Source organism: Capricornis sumatraensis, chromosome 6 (assembly GCF_032405125.1).
Source record: "Capricornis sumatraensis isolate serow.1 chromosome 6, serow.2, whole genome shotgun sequence".
Lineage (NCBI taxonomy): Eukaryota > Metazoa > Chordata > Mammalia > Artiodactyla > Bovidae > Capricornis > Capricornis sumatraensis.
The window spans coordinates 84,816,532-84,838,267 of record NC_091074.1 but is presented as its reverse complement, the minus strand read 5'-3'; the positions used below and the strand labels follow the sequence as shown (position 1 = coordinate 84,838,267).

The 21,736-nt window shown below is 39.1% G+C and overlaps 1 protein-coding gene across 2 annotated transcripts in view; it reads right to left on the bottom strand.

Annotated features, from left to right (window-relative positions):
• The window catches only part of UBAP1 (ubiquitin associated protein 1), a 66,627-nt gene that overhangs the window by 4,898 nt on the left and 39,993 nt on the right, over positions 1-21,736 (bottom strand). The window contains exons 2-4 of one of the 2 annotated variants that reach the window (XM_068974019.1): positions 19,781-19,821; positions 11,963-12,087; positions 4,698-5,621 (exon numbers count right to left, since the gene is read on the bottom strand). In XM_068974019.1, coding sequence (XP_068830120.1) covers positions 4,698-5,621; positions 11,963-12,087; positions 19,781-19,814 — 1,083 coding nt within the window. In that variant the 5' untranslated portion in view covers positions 19,815-19,821. The remainder of the gene's footprint in view (positions 1-4,697; positions 5,622-11,962; positions 12,088-19,780; positions 19,822-21,736) is intronic. The other variant, XM_068974021.1, reaches the window with a different exon arrangement.

The window sequence follows — 21,736 nt, the reverse complement described above, 5'->3', positions numbered from 1 at the left end:
CCTGCAATGCAGGAGACCCACGTTCAATCCCTGGATCGGGAAGATCCCCTGGAGAAGGGAATGGCAACCCACTCCAGTATTCTTGCCTGGAGAATCCCATGGACATAGGAGCCTGGAGGGCTACAGTCCATGGAGTCACAAAGAATTGGACACAACTGAGTAACTTTCACTTTCACGTCAAAGCCAACTAACTAGTCAATCTTAACGATCAGCAGGCACACCCCAACATACATATTCCCCACATTTTGACTTGTTTTTCTTTTAGTGACTCACTCTCAAAAGTAAATAGAAAGCCAAAGCCACAAACGTAAGACCAAACCAGAAGAGGGAAAAGACAAAGCACCTGGAAAGTTAAAATAAAGTAAAACTTTTATTTAAAATATTGTGAGATTTTTTTTTAATGGTATGATAGTCAAGGATACATTTCAGATAGTAAAACAAAGTCAAAGAGAAAGAAAAAAGATAGCAAATTAGAAAAACATCAAGGAGGCCCAACATCCAGCTTATAGGAAGAACAGAGAAAACAGAAAAGTATAATACCAAAAACAAACCACAGCAACCAGATTTTGAAGACTGAGCTGAGCCTTTGCTTGAAAGGATCCAGGAGGGTCAAGCACAGTAAGTGAAATTTACACTGGTAAATGTCAGATCTCCAGAAATGAAAAAAAAAAAGGATCCCAAAAGCTTGTGGGAGCAGGGGAAGAACTCCAAATGGCACAGTACTGCTAGAAATCAGAGGTGCTTGTACTTCAGTTTGAGAGCTTTCTGTTTTTAGTTTTTATTTATTTATCTGGCTGCATGGGGTTTTCACTGCTGTGTGCGCACTTTCTCCAGCTGCATCAAGCTGGGGCTGCTCTTGAGCTGGGTACACAGGCTTCCACTGTGGTGGCCTCCTGTGTTGTGGAGCACGGCTCTAGGCGCGCAGGCTTCAGTAGTTGCGGCTCCCGGGCTCCAGAGCACAGCTTTGGCACACGGGCTTAGTTGCTCCAAGGCATGTGGAATCTTCCCGACCAGGGACTGAACTCACGTCCCCCTGTTGGCAGGCAAATTCTTAACCAGTGGACCACCAGGGAAGTCCCTGAAAGTTTGTTTGTTTGTTTTTTAGTTTGTTTGTTTTTAAGGGAGGAATGTCTTAAAAATTTTTTAAAGAAAATGATCTTCAGCTAAGAAATCTAAATTGAGCCAAACTAGTATTCATACATGAGGATAAAATTTAGACATTTTTGGATATTCAAGGATTCAAAAACAACAGGTTAACCAACAAAACTGAACGTATTTGAATGAGAAAATTATCATTAGGTCTTTGACACTCTTGGAGCATTTGGACAAAACTAGCAACAGGCATAAAGAAATTACACAATTTTTAATGGGGCAGTTAAACTATAAGAAATAAAAGCTACCAAGAAAATCCTCATCACCACCACAGTATTCCATCCCAATCATAATATTAACTAACATTAATTGAACTAAAACTTGTGATATAAATATGATGAAAAATACAAGAAGGTGGAGGAAAGGCTATTATAAGGGCTAAATCCTCAACTTACTGTAACAGGAAGTATAAACCTGTCTAAAATTAATAAATTTAGAAAATGCAATGTAAGCATCCAATTTAGAAAGAGATAAAGCCCAGTGTACAGTTTGAAGAGTTAAAAGTACCTGACTATGGGAAGCAAAACTGGAATCAGAGAGAGGTGAGGCACGAAACTACTCTTTTTCAATATAGGCCTTTTAAATGCTACTTGGTTTCATTAAAATATTCTTGTATTACTTTGATAAAAACAAATTCATTTTTTACTTTTTAAAATTTCTCATTCAATTCTTTGTGTCTTTCCTTTTCAAAGCTTCCTATTTTTTCCTATTTCTTTTTTTGGCTGTGCCACGTGACTTGTGGGATCGTAGTCCTATCCATGAATGGAACCCAGGGCCACGGCAGTGGAAGTGCCGATTCCTAACCACTGGACCGCAAGGGAAGCCTCTCCTTTTTTTAATCTAGAGATGGAGAGTGACTCTGTAAGTATTAAAACAATGGCAACATGAGAAATGATCAACAGATTTAAGCACCAAAAAGCTTAGAGAATATATATTATCAGAAATCATTTGAAATACAATTTAAGAGTGAACTGGCACTTCTCATATCCTTCCTGGCCACAATAAGTAAATTGAGAACTCAAGTACAAGGAAAAAGGCAAATGTTTCACTGAAGTAACTCTGACAGAGTGGAGAATATACAGCCACACCTGGAGAAAGAGAACCCGATGGCAGATGAGCCTAAGCTGTGAGCAGAGCAAGGCCTCTGGCGGGGCTGAGCCACGGTGGGAAGACACACTGATAAGGGCTAGAGCAGGCAGCTCTGTGCTGCACACAGAATAAGGGCGCATCTCTAGACTGTTCCTCTCAAGATGACCCCTGGAGTTCTCAACTGCTAAGATTAGTTTATACAAACAATGACACATGAAAATCTGAAAACCGAGACCCAAACACTGGGCCTGAAATAGATGACAAGAACTAAATTCCGGAAGTTCCCTGGGAGTTCCCATGTGAAGGATGTATATGGCCCAGCTGACAACCATCACCCCCTACCTCCAGTCACTGTCTTGAGGAGAAGTGCTTCTCTCACCAGGAAAGGTTCCAACTAGCAGCTTCAAAGACTCACCAAGACAGAAAGCCAGGATGGAACTAGGCTTTGCTCCCTAGGAGTAAGGGCCTCAACTTCCTTAAAGATCACCACAACTCCAACTCTGTTTAAACCTGCCCCCACAGGGCAGCAAATCCTCAGGCCAGGATGAAGCAGGGACCCTCGTACCCTAAAATGGATGGGCCCAAAAGAAACTGCACCATCAGATGTGTCAAAGAATGATGAGTGTTCTGGTTTGAGAAATACCCTCTGCAATTAGTTCACTGGCTTTGGTCTCTCAATGGTTCACTTTAACACTCTTAAGTTAGATGGGGGTGAGGGTGGGGGATGGTGGTGGCTGAGGATCCCTAACCTTCTGGAGTGTATTTAATTTCTCTAAAGCATACAATGAATTAGGGAGCAGAGAGGAGTATCCTGCTGACCAGAGCCCAAGCACAAACCAGGGGGAGTTAGGATAAGGCCCAGGCTAACAGATGTTACAGGCTTCACTGGGGACTTCAACAGTAAAGAATCCACCTGCCAATGCAGAAGACATCCCTGGGTCGGGAAGATCCCCTGGAGAAGGAAACAGCAATCCATTCCAGGATTCTTGCCTGGGAAATCCCATGGACTTGAGGAGCCTGGTGAGCTCCAGTCCTTGGAATCGCAAAGAGGTAGACATGACTGAGCGATTAAACAAAAACAAGAGATGTTTATGCACTCTATTGAGGTTCTCTGGGCCAAGGTCCATGGACATTTACAGGCAGCAGTAAGCCCTCTGACAATGGAAGCACTCACACAGAAACAATCATTTATCAAGAACGTTACGGCTGGGAACCTGCACTCTTTCTAAGGCAGGCCAAAGCTCATCTTTTCTACCAGCTAAGAGCAGGCTGATTATGGTCTCAGAGATATACAACCAATACAATCAGGCTCCTTTCTGACGCCCTGATATCCTGTTATTTAAAAATCTGAACTGGTATAAAAAAAGGTTCTTGGACTTCTATGATTTCTATTCTATAATACAATAACGTATTGTTCCGTGCTGCTAAAACAACCACATAAAGTAACCTCCCTGTATATGCAACTTCTCTGTGTGACCAAATCAGATTTCCTTCAAGATGATACAGTTCAGCTCAGTCACTGTCATGTCCAACTCTTTGCGACCCCATGGACCGTAGCACGACAGGCCTCCCTGTCCATCGGCAACTCCCAGAGCTTGCTCAAACTCATGTCCTTTGAGTCGGTGATGTCATCCAACCATCTCATCCTCTGTTGTTCCCGTCTCCTCCTGCCTTCAATTTTTCCCAGTATCAGGGTCTTTTCCAATGAGTCAGTTCTTCACATCAGGTGGCCAAACTCAAGATGACACAAGTACAATTTTTCTATCAATCCACCCTTCAATACTAAATCTGTTCCAATCTTCCCCTCTCCCTCCCTTTGAAGAAAACTGCATAATTCTTAGTAGTAAGCCAAAAAAGAGGAAAAACAGTAATTGCAGTATTAAAATCCACAGGTTTAAAAATGGCAAATTTCAACCTCTGGCTCAAACTTCCCCAGTTACTAAAGTACCACCTAGATTAAAGAAACATAACCCCAAATCAGTCAAATACACAGAAGCCAAGGTCAAGGCAGAATGAGATGGGAGGAGGGAGGAGAGGGAAGTAGAAGATAAAATAAGGAGTACCAAAAGTAAGTGTAAAAAAAAAAAAAATGGGAAAAAGTAAAAAGGCACAAAGAGAGCAAACCTTGAAAAAGTGCAAACACAAGACACGGCAGCATGGAAAACAACAAACTGATTAGGCAGGAAAACATCATTCACATGCTATACATTATCTTTTTGAAGGAAAAGATTAAAAAGATACAGGGAGGAAAAAATCATTACCAGGTTAGCTGCAAAGCTAATAATCCATGTCCTCAAAAGAATAACCAGAACTATATGTACTTAATGTAATCAAGGTCAATTTGGTCATGCCCCATCCTTCCCTAAATCTTGAAAAGAAGAATGTGAGGGTGGCAACTGCTAGGTAGGATCTAGAAATCTGTGGAGTTTTAATACAGGGCGATTTAAAAGGCTTACCGTGGGACGTGTATTTGGAGGTGCTGATTCTTCTGTGCACACAGACAAAACAGACAGGGAAGGCGTCTGGGGAGGGGTCAGGGTTGGCACCTCTGTGCCACTGTCCAAGTTCAAAGCTGAAAGCCCAAGGGTAGGATGCCCATTGAGCTCACTGGCACTGCTTTGGGTGGAAGGCTTTAGGAAATTCCAGAACGTGCCACTGCGGAGGCAGGATGTGCTATGGAAAGTGCTTGCCATCTTGGGTGTCTTCTGACTGCTGTCATCAGAGTCAAGTTTGGGGAAGGACAAGGACTTGATATTGCTCACTGCAGGAATGGGGGGGAGGGACACTTTGGAAGACAGTGACATCTTTTCACAGTTGCCCAGCTGTGGTAAGGTTACAAAGCCATTGGGTTTGTGAAGAGGCTTGAAATCTAGGGTGGCCCGCTCCAGGGAGGCCAGGACCTCCTCCTCCTGTAGCACAGACCCAGAGCCGCCTCGAGGCAAGTTACTGTCCAATAACTGGGCCATAATGGGTCCACTGGTTCCCACCAGAATGTTTCTCAGCTCTTCCTTCTCATCAATAGTTTTTAACTCCAGATTATCAAACGGGTCTTCTTCACACTCAAAGTCAGCAGGATTGAAGTCTGCCTTTGTGTGGGGCGGGCTGAGAACTTTCTGTTTCGGGGCACTGCTGCTGACGCGAGTCGGGGTGAGGATGCTGTTGTGCTGTAAGCTGGCGAGGATGGGGTTCATAGGAGGCGGCATGGTGGCTGCACTGTGCGTCTTGGAAAAGCTCATCTTGCTGTCGCCCTCTGGGCCACTCTTAGAATTCACTTTAGCTTCTGCTTCCTCAGCCTTGCGCTCTGCTTCCCACTGGGCTTCTTGGATCTTCTTAAGATCTTCGGCCCACTCAATGGTTCTCTTTTCCAAGGAGAAGTCATACTGCAAAGATATATCAGAGAAAGGTGTGAACCCAGGAGGCCATCGCTCCCCCACCGAATTCACCTCTTTCTCACCCTGGGACAAAGGAACTGGACAAGGCAGCATTTAAGATGTATGGGAGGATCCCACCTCAGGAAAACTAAGACTTCCTAAGCTTGTAAGATTTAATCAGACTTTGCTCCCTGGTTACGTAGAAAAATTAATGAGAAAGAACTCCCACCATCTCTAATCATATACCGAGGTCATATGTACCTTGCGGCTTCCTGTGCTTCTCTCCCCTCAGGCCATTTCCCTTCCTAGAATTCTTCACTGGTGGCTCAGGCAGAACTCAACCACCTCCTCTATGAGGCTTTCCCGATGGCCCATTCCTTCCTCTGAACTCTTACATAGTATCTGTCTCTACCATTTGATGCTGAGCACATGTGACCACATGAAATCTTTCTTTAAAACATTTCTGCAACACTACCACAAGCCTCCTGTGGGCAGCAACTGGGCTTTAGACACTCTTAAGATCTCTATTATCTAACACAATGTCCTCTGTGCTCAATATAACAACAGGCTCTAGTATTTAAGAAGCACTTACAAGGTGCCATGCATGATTCTAAACACTTTTTATGTATTAGCTCTCTAGATTTCCTCAACATTACAACGGCTATGCTCAAGTTCATGACGCTGCTAAATGGTAGAGCCTGGATCTGAACCCAGGCTGACAATATAGTCTATGCTCTAAACCACTACCAAATTACAATGAACAGATTGTACTCTAACTGTAGGAAAAGTGCTTATTAAGAAATCTAGACATATTCAAATTAAGATTTTTACAGTGCAAACTCAACAAAAACAAACCACCTCATAAAAATATGGCCAGAGGATCTGAGTAGAATCTTCCAAAGAAGCCATACAGATGATCAGAGGCACATGAAAAGATGTTCAATATCACTAATTATTAGGGAAATGCAAATCAAAACCACAATAAGGTATCACCTCACGCCCATTAAAATGTCTATTATCAAAAAGGCAAGAAATAACAAGTGTTGGAGAGCATGTGGAGAAAAGGGAACCTTCATACGTATTGTTGGTGGGAGTGTAAACTGGCACAGCCACTGTGGAAAACAGTATGGAAACTTCTCAAAAGAATTACCATATAATTCAGCAATTCCACTTCTGGGTATTTATCCAAAGAAGACACAAAGACCAATTCAAAAAGATATAGGCACCCCTGTGTTCATCACTATTCACAATACCAAGATACAGATACAATCTACATGCCCATCAATGGATGAATGGATAAAGAAGATGTGGGGGAGGGGTATGTGTTTATGTATGTGCAATACACACACACACACACACACACACACACACACAATATGAAATTAAAAAAAGATGAAATTTTGTCACCTGCAACAACATGGACAGACCTTGATGGCATTATACTAAGTGAAATAAGTCAGAAGGTGAAAGATAAATACTGCGTGATTCCACATGTATACACACACAAGCATACAAAACAAAACAAGGACACAGAGAGAAAACAGATTAGTTATGAGCCGAGGGACAAAAATTGAGTAAAGAAGGTCAACAGTGTAGTGAGAGATGGAAACTAAATTCTGGTGGTAAGGGTACTGCAGGGTATACCCAAGTCAAAACATAATGCTGTATACATGAAACTTCCACAAAGTTATAAATCAATGTTACCTCAATTTTCGACAAAAAGATTTTACAGTATAAACTGCACAAAAATTCCCTTCAAGGTTCCTTAATAGCTTTAAGCACTGTTCAGTTACTAAGTCGTGTCTGACTCTTTGCAACCCCATGGATTACAGTACACCAGGTTTCCCTGTCCTTCACTATCTTCAGAATTTGGTCAAATTCATGTTTGTTGAGTCGGTGACACCATCAAACCATCTCCTCCTCTGTCACCCTCTTCTCCTGCCTTCAATCTTTCTCTCCCAGCACGAGGGTCTTTTCCAAAGAGTCGGCTCTTTGCCGCAGGTGGCCAAAGTATTGGCGCTTCAGCTTCAGCCATCAGTTCTTCCAATGAATATTCAGGGTGGATTTCCTTTAGGATTGACTGGTTTGATCTCCCTGCTGTCCAGGGTAATCTCAAGAGTTTCAGTGCTACAATTCAAAAGCGTCAATTCTTAAGCACTCAGCTTTCTTTATGGTCCAACTCTCACATCCAAACCTGACTTAGAAAAACCATAGCTTTGACTACATATAGACCTTTGTCAGCAAAGTGATGTCTCTGCTTTTTCATATGCAGTCTAGGTGGGTCATAGCTTTTCTTCTAAGGAGCGTCTTTTAATTTCATGGCTGCAGTCACTATCTGCAGTGATTTTGGAGCCCAAGAAAATAAAACAGTCACTGTTTCCACTTGCAGCTTCAAGTATAAAGTATAGATCAATTTACAAAAATTTCATTTGTATACTTGGAAAAAATTACCTATTATATTAAACAAAATTCACCTAGAACAGGAGTAAAAACCTCTGGTGTTCAGCCTAAGGCATCAAAGCTAAACAGTGTGTCTGGAGACACAATAAGAGTAAAGAGGGGAGAGAGGAAAGAGGTCTACCATGACAAGAGTCTCAGAGTAGAAAAAACACTGTAGAAGAAAGTAGGGTTCATCCCTAAACCTTTCAGCTGCAAACAGCACAAGAGAAGCCTGGAAATGCACACATCCAGAAGTTCATTTACACACTCCTGAGTCAGTTACTGGCCCTCAGAAAAACACCTGGGGTATCACAGGGCTTCCTTTCTCCCTCTAACGGAACAGTGAGAAAACACTGGCCAAAGGTTGCTGCTTCTAACTAGGGAGGAAATTCAATTTTGCAACTGGTTTTGCCCACCAAAAACAGGCGTGACCAACTTCCCACTACCTGTAAACACAGGTCTCTTAAGTTTTACTCCCGAAAGCAACTGGAAATTTCTTTCCTCTGTAATAAAACCTTCAGTTCTTTTTAAAGTTACCAAAATAATGTAGAATACTTGGCACACAGTAAAAAAAAAAAAAAGAAAGAAAAAATTAGGAGAATTACTATAGTGAAAAAATGTGATTTTTGAGTGCGCAATAATAAGTAACAGCATCTAATATTTATGGAGTACTAGGAATCAGAGTAAGCATTATAAATGCACTATTTTACATAATCCTTATAACAATCTTTTACGATTACACAGCTATTACTCAGCAATTCCAGCCCATGAATCAGTGAACCAGAGTCTGCTCTGAGCTGTGACACTAAGGGCCACCCTCCACTACTGTGGCCGCCACTACTGTTTCATTTTCAATGAAAACTTTCTGGGCCTGGGTAGAAGGTCTCCGTATGATTTACTGACTCGCTTTGAGGACTTTTGATCTGAAACCCAAGGGCAAATATGAAAAAGTTACACGAAGCTTCAAGCTACCTGTTTAGGGCTCTAGGTCTGATTCCTTTCTGGATGGAGAGGGAGCAGCACCAACACCACAGCCTAACCGCCTCCCGGAGACCCGAAGCAGCCAAAGTTTAAGGGAGCTAGCTAGCTGCAGTTCCAGAACAAAAACACTGCAGCTAGCCCACACAGAAATGGAGCTTGGAGCCTTGATCTCCTCTTTTGTCATTAGTGGGCACAGGGAGTATGGCAGGCAAAGAACCAGGCACTCACTAGGGCTTCACACAGCTCAAAAAGAAAATTCCCCGCAAACCCAACAACAGCAACAACTGTGGGATTCTAAACAAATTTTCTGAATGATTCAATGAGGCAGTGAATAATATGAGAACTACTGAAATAAAATGCAGGTGTTATTTTATTGCTAATAATGTCCTGCACACAGGGTACTATTTACTCAATATTTGTTGTTGCCAATAAAAAAGCCACCAGGCAAACAGAACAAGGTAAAACTTCATATGGGAAATTGCCATCTCTCCTGGCTCAATAAATTCTCCATACAAAAGGAGGATCAATTCAGTATACAAAAACATGTAAGATATTCAACATTACCTGAAACTAGGAAAATGTACATCAGAACCACCATAAAGAGGGACTCCCCTAGCAGTCCGGTGGTTAAGACGCACTGCTTTCACTGCAGGGGATGCAGGTTTGATCCCTGGTCAGGAAACTAGGCCTACATGCCACACCGTGAGGCCAAAAAGGAAAAAAAAAAAAAAAAAAACCATGAAACCACCACACACCCATAAGGATGTATATAACCAAAAAGACAGGTAACAAAAGTTGGCAAGGATATGCAGAAACTGGAAACTTCATGCAGTGTAGGCAAGATTATAAACTGGTACGGCCACTCCAGTCTGGCAATTCCTCAAAAGGTAAAGCAATTAATATATAATCCAGCAATTCCACTCCTATGTACATACCCAAGAAAACTGAAAGCATCCGTCTGCACAAAAACCTGTATACAAATAGTCACAGCAGTATTGTTTCTAAAAGCCAAAAAACTGGAAACCGTCAAAAATGTCTATCAATGGTGGACCTCCCTGGAGGTCCAATGGTTAAGACTCCTAGCTTCCACTGCAGGGTGTACAGGTTCAGGGAACTACGATCCCACATGCCACTCAGTACGACCAAAAAAAAAAATCTATCACCTGATAAATGGATAAACAAACTGTGGTATATCAACACAATGGAATTATTCAGCTATAAAAATCAATGGGTAAAACTTGAAAACATCATGTTACATAAAATAAACATCACATATGTATTTATATAGTCATATATAAAAGACTAAATATTCTATTATTCCATTTATATGATATTCCAGAATAGGCAAATTCATGAAAACAGAAAGTAGTTTTAGTGGTTGCCAGAGTTTGATGGGAGGGGAAAATAGGGAGTGACTACTGATGTACACTGGATTTCTTTTTGGGGTGATAGAAATGTTCTGGAATTAGATGGTGGTAATGGTTATACAACTCCAAATATAATAATAAAAAGACTCCACTTATTTGCATACCTTAAAAGGGAAAATTTTGTGGGTATGTGAATTATTTATCAATAAAGCTATTATTTAAAAATGTAATAAGTTCTCCCACTATGATTATTCCCTACAAAGACCAGAAGAAAAAATAAAGTTTTTATTATTTTTTCGCTGTGCCATGCCACTTGTAGGATCTTAGTTTCCCAACCAGGTATCAAACCTAGGTGCTCAGCAGTGAAAGCACAGAATAATCCTAACCACTGGATTGCCAGGGAATTCCCAAATATTTTTTTCTCCCAAAGAATACACTTTAGAGTAACATGGCAATGCTTTAGTAAATTCCCTGTCTTTACCAAGAGGTTGTATTTTAAAAATCTAAAGTCACAGAAATAAGTATTTGGGTGAGTAGTGTACCCTTCTGTTTTTCCATGTAACTTCTTCTCTAAACTATAAGCTCCTGAAGGACAGTGTAAGGCATTTGTCTCTATCCTCAGCCACAGCAGTGTCCCTCAAAAGCAGGCATTCAGTAAGTGTAGGAAGTCACACAGCATGGGGGCATCTGCTGCTTTCAAGATGTAATTTTATACACTTATATATAACTGAGCTTTAAAGATCCAAGGACTGAAAAAGAAGCTATTGAGGGAATGGCATTTAAGCACAGTCGAGAAGAATAAATAGATTTTTAACAGGCAGACCACTTTCAGTATGGTGAGAAAGAGGAGACTATTTCAAGTGGATATAACCACTCATGAGAAAAGCATGATACAGACAAATACATGTAGTACATTCAACAAACCACTAGTATCCTGGTTTGGAGAGAATATGGAGGAGATGATAAGCTAAGGTACTCGACCATTATCTTATATCTAGACTTGATTCAGTAAGGGTTGGTGAATCATTGTAAGTTTTTATATTCAGGGATATTATTCTAGAAGCAGTATGCAAAATAGAAGAAAAATTCTGTAAGCTTCTCTGTAAGCAGAGGAGCCCATTGAAGAGACTACGGAAATAGCCCAGGTGAAAAACTAAGGAATAAACTGAATGGCAAAGGGAAGACACAGTACAGAGAAAATATTATGTAACTTGAGTGACCAAGAAGGTAATGAGCACATTTATAGAAGGGAAGAGGAGAAGAAGCAAATCAGATGAGCAATAGGAATTTGTTTTGCACAAGGTACAGAACCCCAGGAACATACAACCTAACAGATTATACAAGATCTGTAAAAGATATAGAAACATATACAAGGTGCTTGGGCGGGGGGGGGGGGGTGCACATGTGCATTGCCTGTGTGTGAGAGAGACAATGTGAGCCAAGCAATAACAGGAGCTATCAGACACATAAACAAGAGATTTTTTTTTCTATTGCACTATACATCAAATTCTTACTCCTTAACATTGTAAATGTACTAAACTTTAACTAAAAATTACCACTTACCTGTACTTCTCTGACAACCTGCAAACAATCAGGCAAGGAGAAGCCAATAGGAAGACCAACTTTAGCTGGTGTTTTGAATTTGTCTCCTATCTTAAATGGGACATCATCAAGGTAACTGAAAGTCCCTACAATCAAAAATAAAGTAGAAAATATCAGCAAAGAACTTATTATTTGTTTTTGTATAATCTTATGTCTAGGATACAACATTAATTTATGCTATCCTAAGACTAGAAGTTATAGAGTTCCTTCTCTGACTGCTTACCTTTTCCTGACCCTATCTCTAAGGAAGAACTCTCATTTGAGGCTACTTGATTTTACTTTGGTTGGGAAGATCCCCTGGAGGAGGGCATGGCAACCTACTCATTTTCTTGCCTGGAGAATCGTCATGGACAGAGGAGCCTGACGGGCTACAGTCCATAGGGTCGCAAAGAGCAGGACAGGATTAAAGTGACTTAGCACACATGAATACTTGGACAAAGGCCAAAGTACCCATAGCAACCTAAAAGGCCTCCCCAAATGCCATTTCCTCTCTTGCCCTCAACTCCTGGCTTATTGCATTAGGTCACAGTGATTCTCTATTCCTCAACCATGACGTGGTCAAAACTACCTCAAAAAATCTGCACTGGCTGCTCCCTCTATCTGGAATGCTCTTCCCTCAGATAGTCACATGGCTTACTCCTTCACCTCCTTCAAGTCTTTGCTCAAATGTCACTTTCTAAGTGAGGCTTACCCTGACCACCCTTTAAAAAATTACTCCCACACCCTAACCACAGTAATCTCACATTACTATCTATGTTTCTCCATAGCACTTATTACCTTCTAACATATTATGTAATTTTCATTTTAATTGTATTTATTGTCTGTCTTGCCCAATGGAATACAAGTAACTTGCAAGTATTTAAGTTTTATTTACTGAAGTAGTCTCAAAACCTACAGTGCTGCCCAGCACATATAAGGCACTTATTAAATACTGCTGAACTGATGACAGAATCTTGATAGAATCTCCACAAAAGAACCTCTTTGGTTAGGATTTCTCTACTCCAGTAAGGATCATTTTTTAATTAATACAAAGAACTACCCTAAAAAAATTTTTAAAGTGATATTTTGGAGATGTGGAAGGAAAACCAGACAAGACCAGAGGAATCAGACTAGGATTATCAGGAGACACAAACCATACACAACTGAACTGCTTTTAACTCCCTAAATGTTCTCTGTCCATCACAGATGAGTAATACAGAAAAGACGGGACATTATAATCTACTGACAGGACCAGACAAAATGAAGTCGTTCCTGTCTATGAATCTTACGAGGTATACACTTCAAATCAGACCATCTTTTCTTTTCTGGATCAAGTCTGGGGCTAACATGCTGGCAGAAGTATCAGGGACAATGAAATACAGTTGATAAAATAAATTTTGCTTTTTTAATATTAGCAGCTGGTAGAATAAGGCTTGTTTCTGGGTCTCACACACATACATCTTCTTGAGTATTCTCATGGAAAGAGTAAGACAATTACACATCTTCCATGAAGAGGCTTCTCTTAATAAAAACTCTGTAGATTCAAGACTTATCAAGGTCAGGATATATTTGTAATCTTGTCATCATTCCCATTTCCCAAGAGTAGTAGACACTGCTCTGATACACCTGAAACCTCCAACAGAAAGAAGGCTCCTGTTCCTACCCTTGGGGGAGAGGTTCTACCTCTTTCCCATATAACCTCTGGCTAGAATTAAAACATCTTAACTGTCTCTCACTTAGATAGTAAATTAAATCCACAACTGTGTTCAATTTAATAATTTTTCTGAGGCACAACCATAATTGTTAACATTCTCAGAAAGTTTTCATATTGGTCATATTTGTGTAAGTGTTTGCTCAGGTGCCAATGCCTGTCACATTCCCACCCTTATTTACTTGATTAACTATGTCTTGTTCTTTAAGAATGAGCTTAAGAAAAACTTCCTTCTTAATCTCAGAACAGGTCTTATTACTCTGTATTATTAAGTGTGTTTCCTTATACCCCCTGCCTGCCCCCCACCAAAGACTTTGATCAACACTTTGATCAAATTGAGCAGATCTCATGAGAGTAAAGACCATATGGTCTTATACTTCTCTTAGTATTTATTAAAACTCAAAATTATTTACCTAAAATGGCAAAGCTAGTGATGAAAAGGTTTTAACAGATATTCATGCAAGATGTAAGCACATTTGTAAGGTTCTGCAGAAAGTCACAAAAATGTACCAGAGGTACCTCAGACAGTAAAGCGTCTGTCTACAGTGCAGGAGACCTGGGTTCGATCCCTGGGTTGGGAAGATCCCCTGGAGAAGGAAATGGCAATCCACTACAAGACTACTGCCTGGAAAATCCCATGGACAGAGGAGCCTGGTAGGCTACAGGCCATGCGGTTGCAAAGAGTCGGACACAACTGAGCAACTTCACTTCACCATCATAGCTTGCCAACAAAACCCTGGTTACAACACTAAAACCTTCTGTCACTTAAAATGCTTTACAGTATAGAGATCAAAAGCAAGGTTCTTTTTATTTGTAGAGAAGTTTTACCTGTTTTCCATGAAAACAGGTACTCAAAAGTTACTGAAAGAGTCTACCTTCAGCTAGCGCCCTGATTAACTGGAAACAAAGCTGGAACTGGTATTTTCTAAGAAGCACTGGAAAGACTTACAGTCAAGTTAATAATCACAAAATTAAGTCTTCTGTTTAAGAAAATTTTAAGTACACAAAGTAGGTCAATTATATGACACATATATATTTTAAAATACTTATGTGCATATATGATACACAAACATAAGAAAACCTATCCACGTTAATACTAACAAAATTTTTTTTAATGAATAGTTCTTTTAGAGTTTGGTAATGGGGAGTTAAGGGGGGAAAACTATTTTAAAAAGTACTTAAGATATGTGAGCCAAATGATAATATCTTTAAAGAAAGGTGTTCAGTTTCCCTGCACACCTTTCAGTTAGAAAATTATGACAGTGCTGTATATGCACACGGATGACTTCTATTCTAAAAACGGAAGTAGGTCTTGGCTTAAGGACGGAGCAGATCAAGTAGCACACCTTGAAACAACTGTGATTCCGCTTTATTAGCACCAATTACAGGTAACTGGTTTAAAAAGCAGTTTCATCTCACTAACATAGCCAATCCCCCAGTGATTTACCACATTCTCTAACCTTCTGCCCCCTCCCCCAGGCTTTGTTAACAGGGAATGAGTAAAGAAGTTTCATGATTATTGGGAGGAGGGGTTAGAGCTAAAAGGCAAAAGGGATTTAAGAGATAGCAACAAAAAGCAACTTTTAAAATAATGGACAGAGATTAGTACAACTGAATAAGGTTGCTTTGAGGATTACAAAGAATAATTTTACAAATATAACCAACTATACCTTAGGAACTATTCATTTTTAGCCAATATATCAGAATATCTATTTAAAAACATCAATTTCTCTTGTATCTCAATACATTTTATTATTAAATAGATTCAATAAAACCTCAACCACACGGCCAAGAGAATTAAGCTCTGTGGCTAACAATTTTCTGGCTCAACCCAAGTACCTTTTAGTTTCAGTCTTTATTACTGAAGATCCTTCTAAAACATCTGAGACCATTACCCTCAGTTTCATTTAAAAAAACAAAGTACATCTCTGATGGAGGGGTTGTTCCTTGAGGTCAGTTTCTGCACACCGCTTGCCATTATGCCATGGCAGAAGGAAACAGGCTCAATATGTAAACGACTCAGGATAAATTCTGAGAAGTTTTCATTCTGTTTCCCTTCTTTCTAAATTGCTGATACATTTATGATCTTGTAACCTGCCTGATTTTCTGGGGAAAAAAAAAAAAACACTAATTCTACATGGGGATAGAAATTCCTAATAGAGGGTAGCAAACAGATTACGCTTAATGCAGATTTTACTGTGCGTTCAAATTGAGGTTTTTGAAAAAGACTAGATCAAATTTAAAATTAGGTGAAAATGGCAATTCCATTAACTATCATTACCTTAAAGCTATAAATCAGGTTAACAGTTGCAAAATCAGATCCATAGATAAATGGAGAGACAAACATACACACATATACACACATACAATTATGCAAGTATCACTACAAGATAAGAAGTCAGAAGGAAATGGTATTCATACCCTAACAAAAAACAAGATAACCTACAAAATCAGCTTTTTAATATGCGGGGTCTGGCGTTAAATCAAAAATAAGACACAAAAAAAAACAAGAAAAAGTGATTCACCATCAAAAGAAGAACCCAAATTCAGGGATAGCAAAGGTACTGGAATTCTCAGAGAATTTTAAAACTGTAATCAATGTGTTAAAGGATCTAATGGAATAATAGGTGAACATGTGTGAGCAGATGGGGAATTTCAACAGAGAAATGGAAATAAAGAGAGACAAATGAAAACACTAAAAATTCAGTATCAGAGAATAAAATTTTTGATAATTCATAAGCCAGACTATGCTAATCAGAAGAAAATACTCAGAAGAGGAAAGAATTAAAGAATTTGAAATTAGGTCAAAAGAAATTAAAAGAATTAAAACACAAAGAGAAAAAAAAATGGAACAGAGTCTTAAGAGATCTCTGGGACAATATCAATCAGCCTAATGTGCATGTGATTAGTCTCAAAAGGCTGAGAGAGAGATATGTAGCAAAAGAAATGAGAGAGGAGATAATCGCTGTGAATTTTCAAAAGTAGTAAAAGACATCAACCCATAGACCCAAGAAGTTTAGCTAACTCCAAGCAGGGTAAATATGTAGAAAATCACACCAGGGCACCTCACAGTCAAAATGTTGCAAACAAAAGCTAAAATCTTAAAAAAGGGGAGATGGGCATCATATTTTGTACACAAGAAAGTGATTAAAGGATGGCTGACTTCTCTATATTACACTGTTAATTACAGCAGTAACACATCAACTTTTAAAACAATCTATGGGCTTCCCTGGGAATTCAGCAGTTAAGTCTCAGCTTCCACTACAGGGGCACGGGTTCCCTTAGTTAGGGAACTAAGATCCCACACGCCACATAGTGTGGCCAAAAAATAAATATATACATTTTTTTCTATCATTCAGCAGAAAAAGTACTTCAATATCTTAGTAAAAATGACACAAAGAGCAAAATAAACATTTCTAAAAGTTAGCTAAAAACGGTCATAAATATGACAGCTTGGCCTTTCAAAGGAGGGAGTTTAGTTTTATTAAGCCCAATTACAAAGACTTTTTTTTTTTCAAATTAGAATCTCAAGGCATTTTTCCAGATACTAAAAAGTAATTTATTTGTGGAATCAGTTTTTAAAAAATCGTTTAAAATTCACCTCTGGAAAATAACTTTTTCTCAGATAAAACAAGTGGAAAATTAATTAAAAATTAAAGACTGATATTCAGAAAGGCCAGCTCTAAACGAGCCAAAGGTTTGCAATTTACATAATATAAGAAAAATATTTGTAAAGGTCTTTGAAAAGTTACTATATCTCTTATTCTATTATTTAGGTGTATATGGTTATTGATGACAGTGAAAGAAGTTCAATCTCAGATGAAAAGAATGAACTTGAAGAAAAATAAAATACTAGTTATAAGACAGCGTAGTATAAGATATAGTCAGCCCAAATATTTAAATTTTTTAAAAAGTATTTTCATATCCAGTCATGAGAGCAGCTGTTACCTCCTTGTGCACACTCCAAATGACCTAGAATTACACACACACACACACACACACACACACACATATTATCTAATCCCCAATCAGGTAATACCTAACTTAGGGGGGACCAACCCAGAGGCTCATAAACTAAATAGTGTCAAATCAGATACTCACTTGACCAGGAGATACAAAAACTTTAGCTATATGATGCTAGCCACTTAAGTTCAAAAATCAGGTGTTAAGAACCAAACATAACTAGGGAGGCCATTTTTGGCCCTGTGCACTCTACACAAGTAGGTCAAAGAAAGCAAGTCTATAAACAGAATAAAAATGGAGCACATCCGCAGAGAAGAGCACGAGAGATGGACAGAGCTATAGACTTCGTTTCCTGGGTTTCTAATTTCAGCCTTGTAAGGCCAGGCGGAATTTGATTTCCTGCATTCAGATGCCTACAAGATTGCCTATTAAATATCCTCCACTCATTCCCTTTAATTTCTATTCCTTAAACTACACAATATCTAAAAATAAGATTATTTATTTTAAAAACCGAACTAAAGCCACCAAAATTCAAGTAGTAGCTCAGCAAATTAAAGCAGAAGCCAAAGAGAGAAAATCTTCTCAAATTTTACTTGGATAGAATGAATGTCTCATTTAAACAATATTTCGGTTAGGAATGTAAAGAGGAGGAGGAAGTCCTTAAAAATTAATCTTCACTGATGAGAATTATAATCTTCTCTCTAGACTGCTTAGCTGGAATACCTAATAAACTAAGATCCAACCTATTTTCACTCCAATGAAAATGGAGTTTCCTTGTTCTTTTCTCTCCTAGGTCTTCCCTCTCTCCTTGGCTCTGTCCTCTCTTTTCCCTTGAAAAAGTGATCCAGAGGCAACTAAGATCTGCCTCTCTGTATCATGTGAATACTTTGAAAAAGCCCTGTAATAATCCTTAACGGAGTTAGCTTACCTAGAAGATCTGATGCCTGACCCATTACACAGAATACAAATTCCAGAGTTTGAATGACTGATCCAAAAGGATTTAACAAAACATGCAAGCAATGTATGTAAGCATATGCACAGTGGTGGTTCAAAATATTAAAGCTGTTGCATAAAATATATAAACAAGTTAAAAACCACAGTAACTGTTGCACTACTTTGACTTAGCTAGTGATATTTTGTACATCAGAAGAGCGTAATGATACATGTTGCCATCCAGTCTAATAAATCACTTTTACAATGACAATTTTTAGAATGAAGATTAGTTTTAAAACCCCTTTAAAATAACTGTGTTATCTGGATATTTCTGGTGTTTCTTATCTTTTACTATATGAAAAGATGGTCTAATTTTAACTTCCTAGGTACTTCCATTCCTATCAAATGTAGATAACAAAGTTTACTCATGTATTCATTTTGGAAGGTTGTATCTCAGAAAAAGATGATAAACTATTAGCTTTTAAATGCAAAATTGTAATTCCTGTTGGTTAGTTGCTAAGTCATGTCCAACTCTGCCACCGCATGGACTGTAGCCTGCCAGACTCTCTGTCCATGGAATTTCCCAGGCAAGAATACTGGAGTGGGTTGCCATTTCCTTCTCCAGGGGATCCCAACCCAGGGATCAAACCTGTGTCTCCTACATTGGCAGGAGGATACTTTACTGCTGAGCCACCACAGAAGCCCAAAATTGTCATTACAACTACCAATGCTTCTGTAATATATTGACCTGCTAATCATGCCTCATTTGTTGTAAATTACTTCTTTTTATGGGGGAAAAATACCTAAATCAAAACATTATAAAATGTTAATTAAAGGCTTAGAATTGTTCACACCTGATTGGAGAAGAGATGGACGAGCGAATAAGAAAGGGCATGGTAACTACTTCAAAATACTGCTGAAGAACAACAGAAACGGGCTCCCTATCCAGCTCCATTTGTTTCGAATATAATAAACACAATGACACTCCAAAGCTTAATTATCTATTTGAAGAATTGCTTCAATATTAAAGTTATATGTGAAGTTCTATGGAATGCATATATGCTACACCGTTGTACAACTGTATTTTTCTCAATCGGCTCATTTAAATAAACAAAAAGGGACATTTACTAATGTGATTTCAAATTATCTGATCAGATCAAAACTTAAACCATAATATCTAACAGTCCACTTACCATGAAAATCTGCACCCAACTTCTTAGAAGCCATTTAGAACCTGAAAAACAAAGAAATATGTCTTAGCCACATTACACCTCAAGGGGATGTAAACAAACCATCATAAGAAAATTTAGATACAAAAAAATACCCAGAAGACTAAAGAGTTCCAGGACTGATACAACCTCAAACTTCTCAGTCCCAAAGTCTTAAAAAAGAAAGCAGAAAGGAGGAGAAACCACTTTTCTATACAAAAACAATCCTGTAATCTACATGTTCTGAAAACAAAATATTAGAACAGCAAACTGGCCACTGACCAGTTTATACGCAAACTGTCAAAAAAAAAAACCCTACTAAACACTTATCTTCCTGATATAAACTACAAATGTCAATATTTGGCAGTTTTCTCAAGATTTTTAAACCATCTCATTTAATTCAGTTATGTAAATACAGACCTTTTATTGACAATGAACTGTAACTGTTAAGACTGACACTTCTGAATTAGGGAGTCCATGACGTACAATCTTACCTATCTGTTTGGCTACGCTGGCCTTAGTTGCAGCACGCAGGATGTTTGTTCTTCGCTGTGGCATATAAACTCTTAGTTATGGCATGTGGGATCGAGTTCCCTGACCAGAGATTGAACCTGGGCCCCCTGCACACACTGGGAGTACAAATCTTAGCACCTGGACCACCTTTGTACTGTTTCAATTTTGTAAAAAATTCCAAAAAGGGGAACCTTCCTGACAATTCAGTGGTTAAGACTCCATGCTTCCACCGTGGGGGCCAGGATTTGATCTCTGGTCAGGGAACTGAGATCCCACAAGCTGTAATTCCACAGGCTGTGTGTGTGGTGCTGCCCCCCCAAAACTGAAAACACCAAAGAGGAAAATCCACCAAACCACACATCTAGCTTAATACTATCTTTGCACTTCGCCCCTACATAAGCAGTTACAAAGTCCTTCTCTTGCACAAACAACCTGAGTTCTTCAATTTAAAGTTTATTTACCTTGATGCAGTGTTTATACTTTTAACATAAGATATAAGAATAATGAATTTATAGCATGGTCTCTACCAACTTGCATTACATACAGTACAAGGAGAAGCATCATACTCAAAATGATCTACAAGCATATCCTATTCTACTGCAATTCAATTTACTGCACAAATTGAAAGTATGCTCAACCTTACATTAGCAAGTCTAAGGAGTGAGGTGCCATTTTTTCATAAGTATTGTTCACCTCACATCTGGTCACTTTTAGGTAATTCTCACACTATTTCAAACTTCTTCATTATATTTGTCATAGTGATTAGTGACCTTTGATAATGCAATTGTTATGGCATTTTTTTTTAGCAATAAAGTATTTTTTAATTGAGGTATACATATTGTTTTCTTAAATGATTCTATTATTACACACTTAACAGGTTACGGGACATAACTTCTCTATGCACTGGACAACCAAAAACTTGTGTGACTTGCTTTACTTTGATACTTGTCTTCTTTAGTGGCCTGGAACCAAACCCAGAGTATCTCCAAGGTATGCCTATATTTTCCCTTTTTTTTTTTTTAAAAGAAGGCAAGAACATCACACCTATCATGTGGAAAATCTTCAGAATAATTAAATCTGTACGGGATTTTAAGAAATTGACAAGTTGATTTTAAAATTTACATGTAGAACTTCCCTGGTGGTACAGTGGGTAAGAATCTGCCCACCAATGCTGGGACACAGGTTTGATCCCTGGTCTAGGAAGATTCCACACGCCAAGGAGCAACTAGGCCCCATGGACCACAACAACTGAAGTCCACATGCTGCAGCTATGGAAGCCCATGTGCCTAGAGCCTGTGAGCTGCAACAGGAGGAGCCAACACAGCGAGAAGCCCACGCACTAGCAGTGAAGAGCAACTTCCAGCCGCAACTAGAGAAAGCCCATACACCGCGACGAAGGCCCAGCACAACCAAAAATAAATCCTTTAA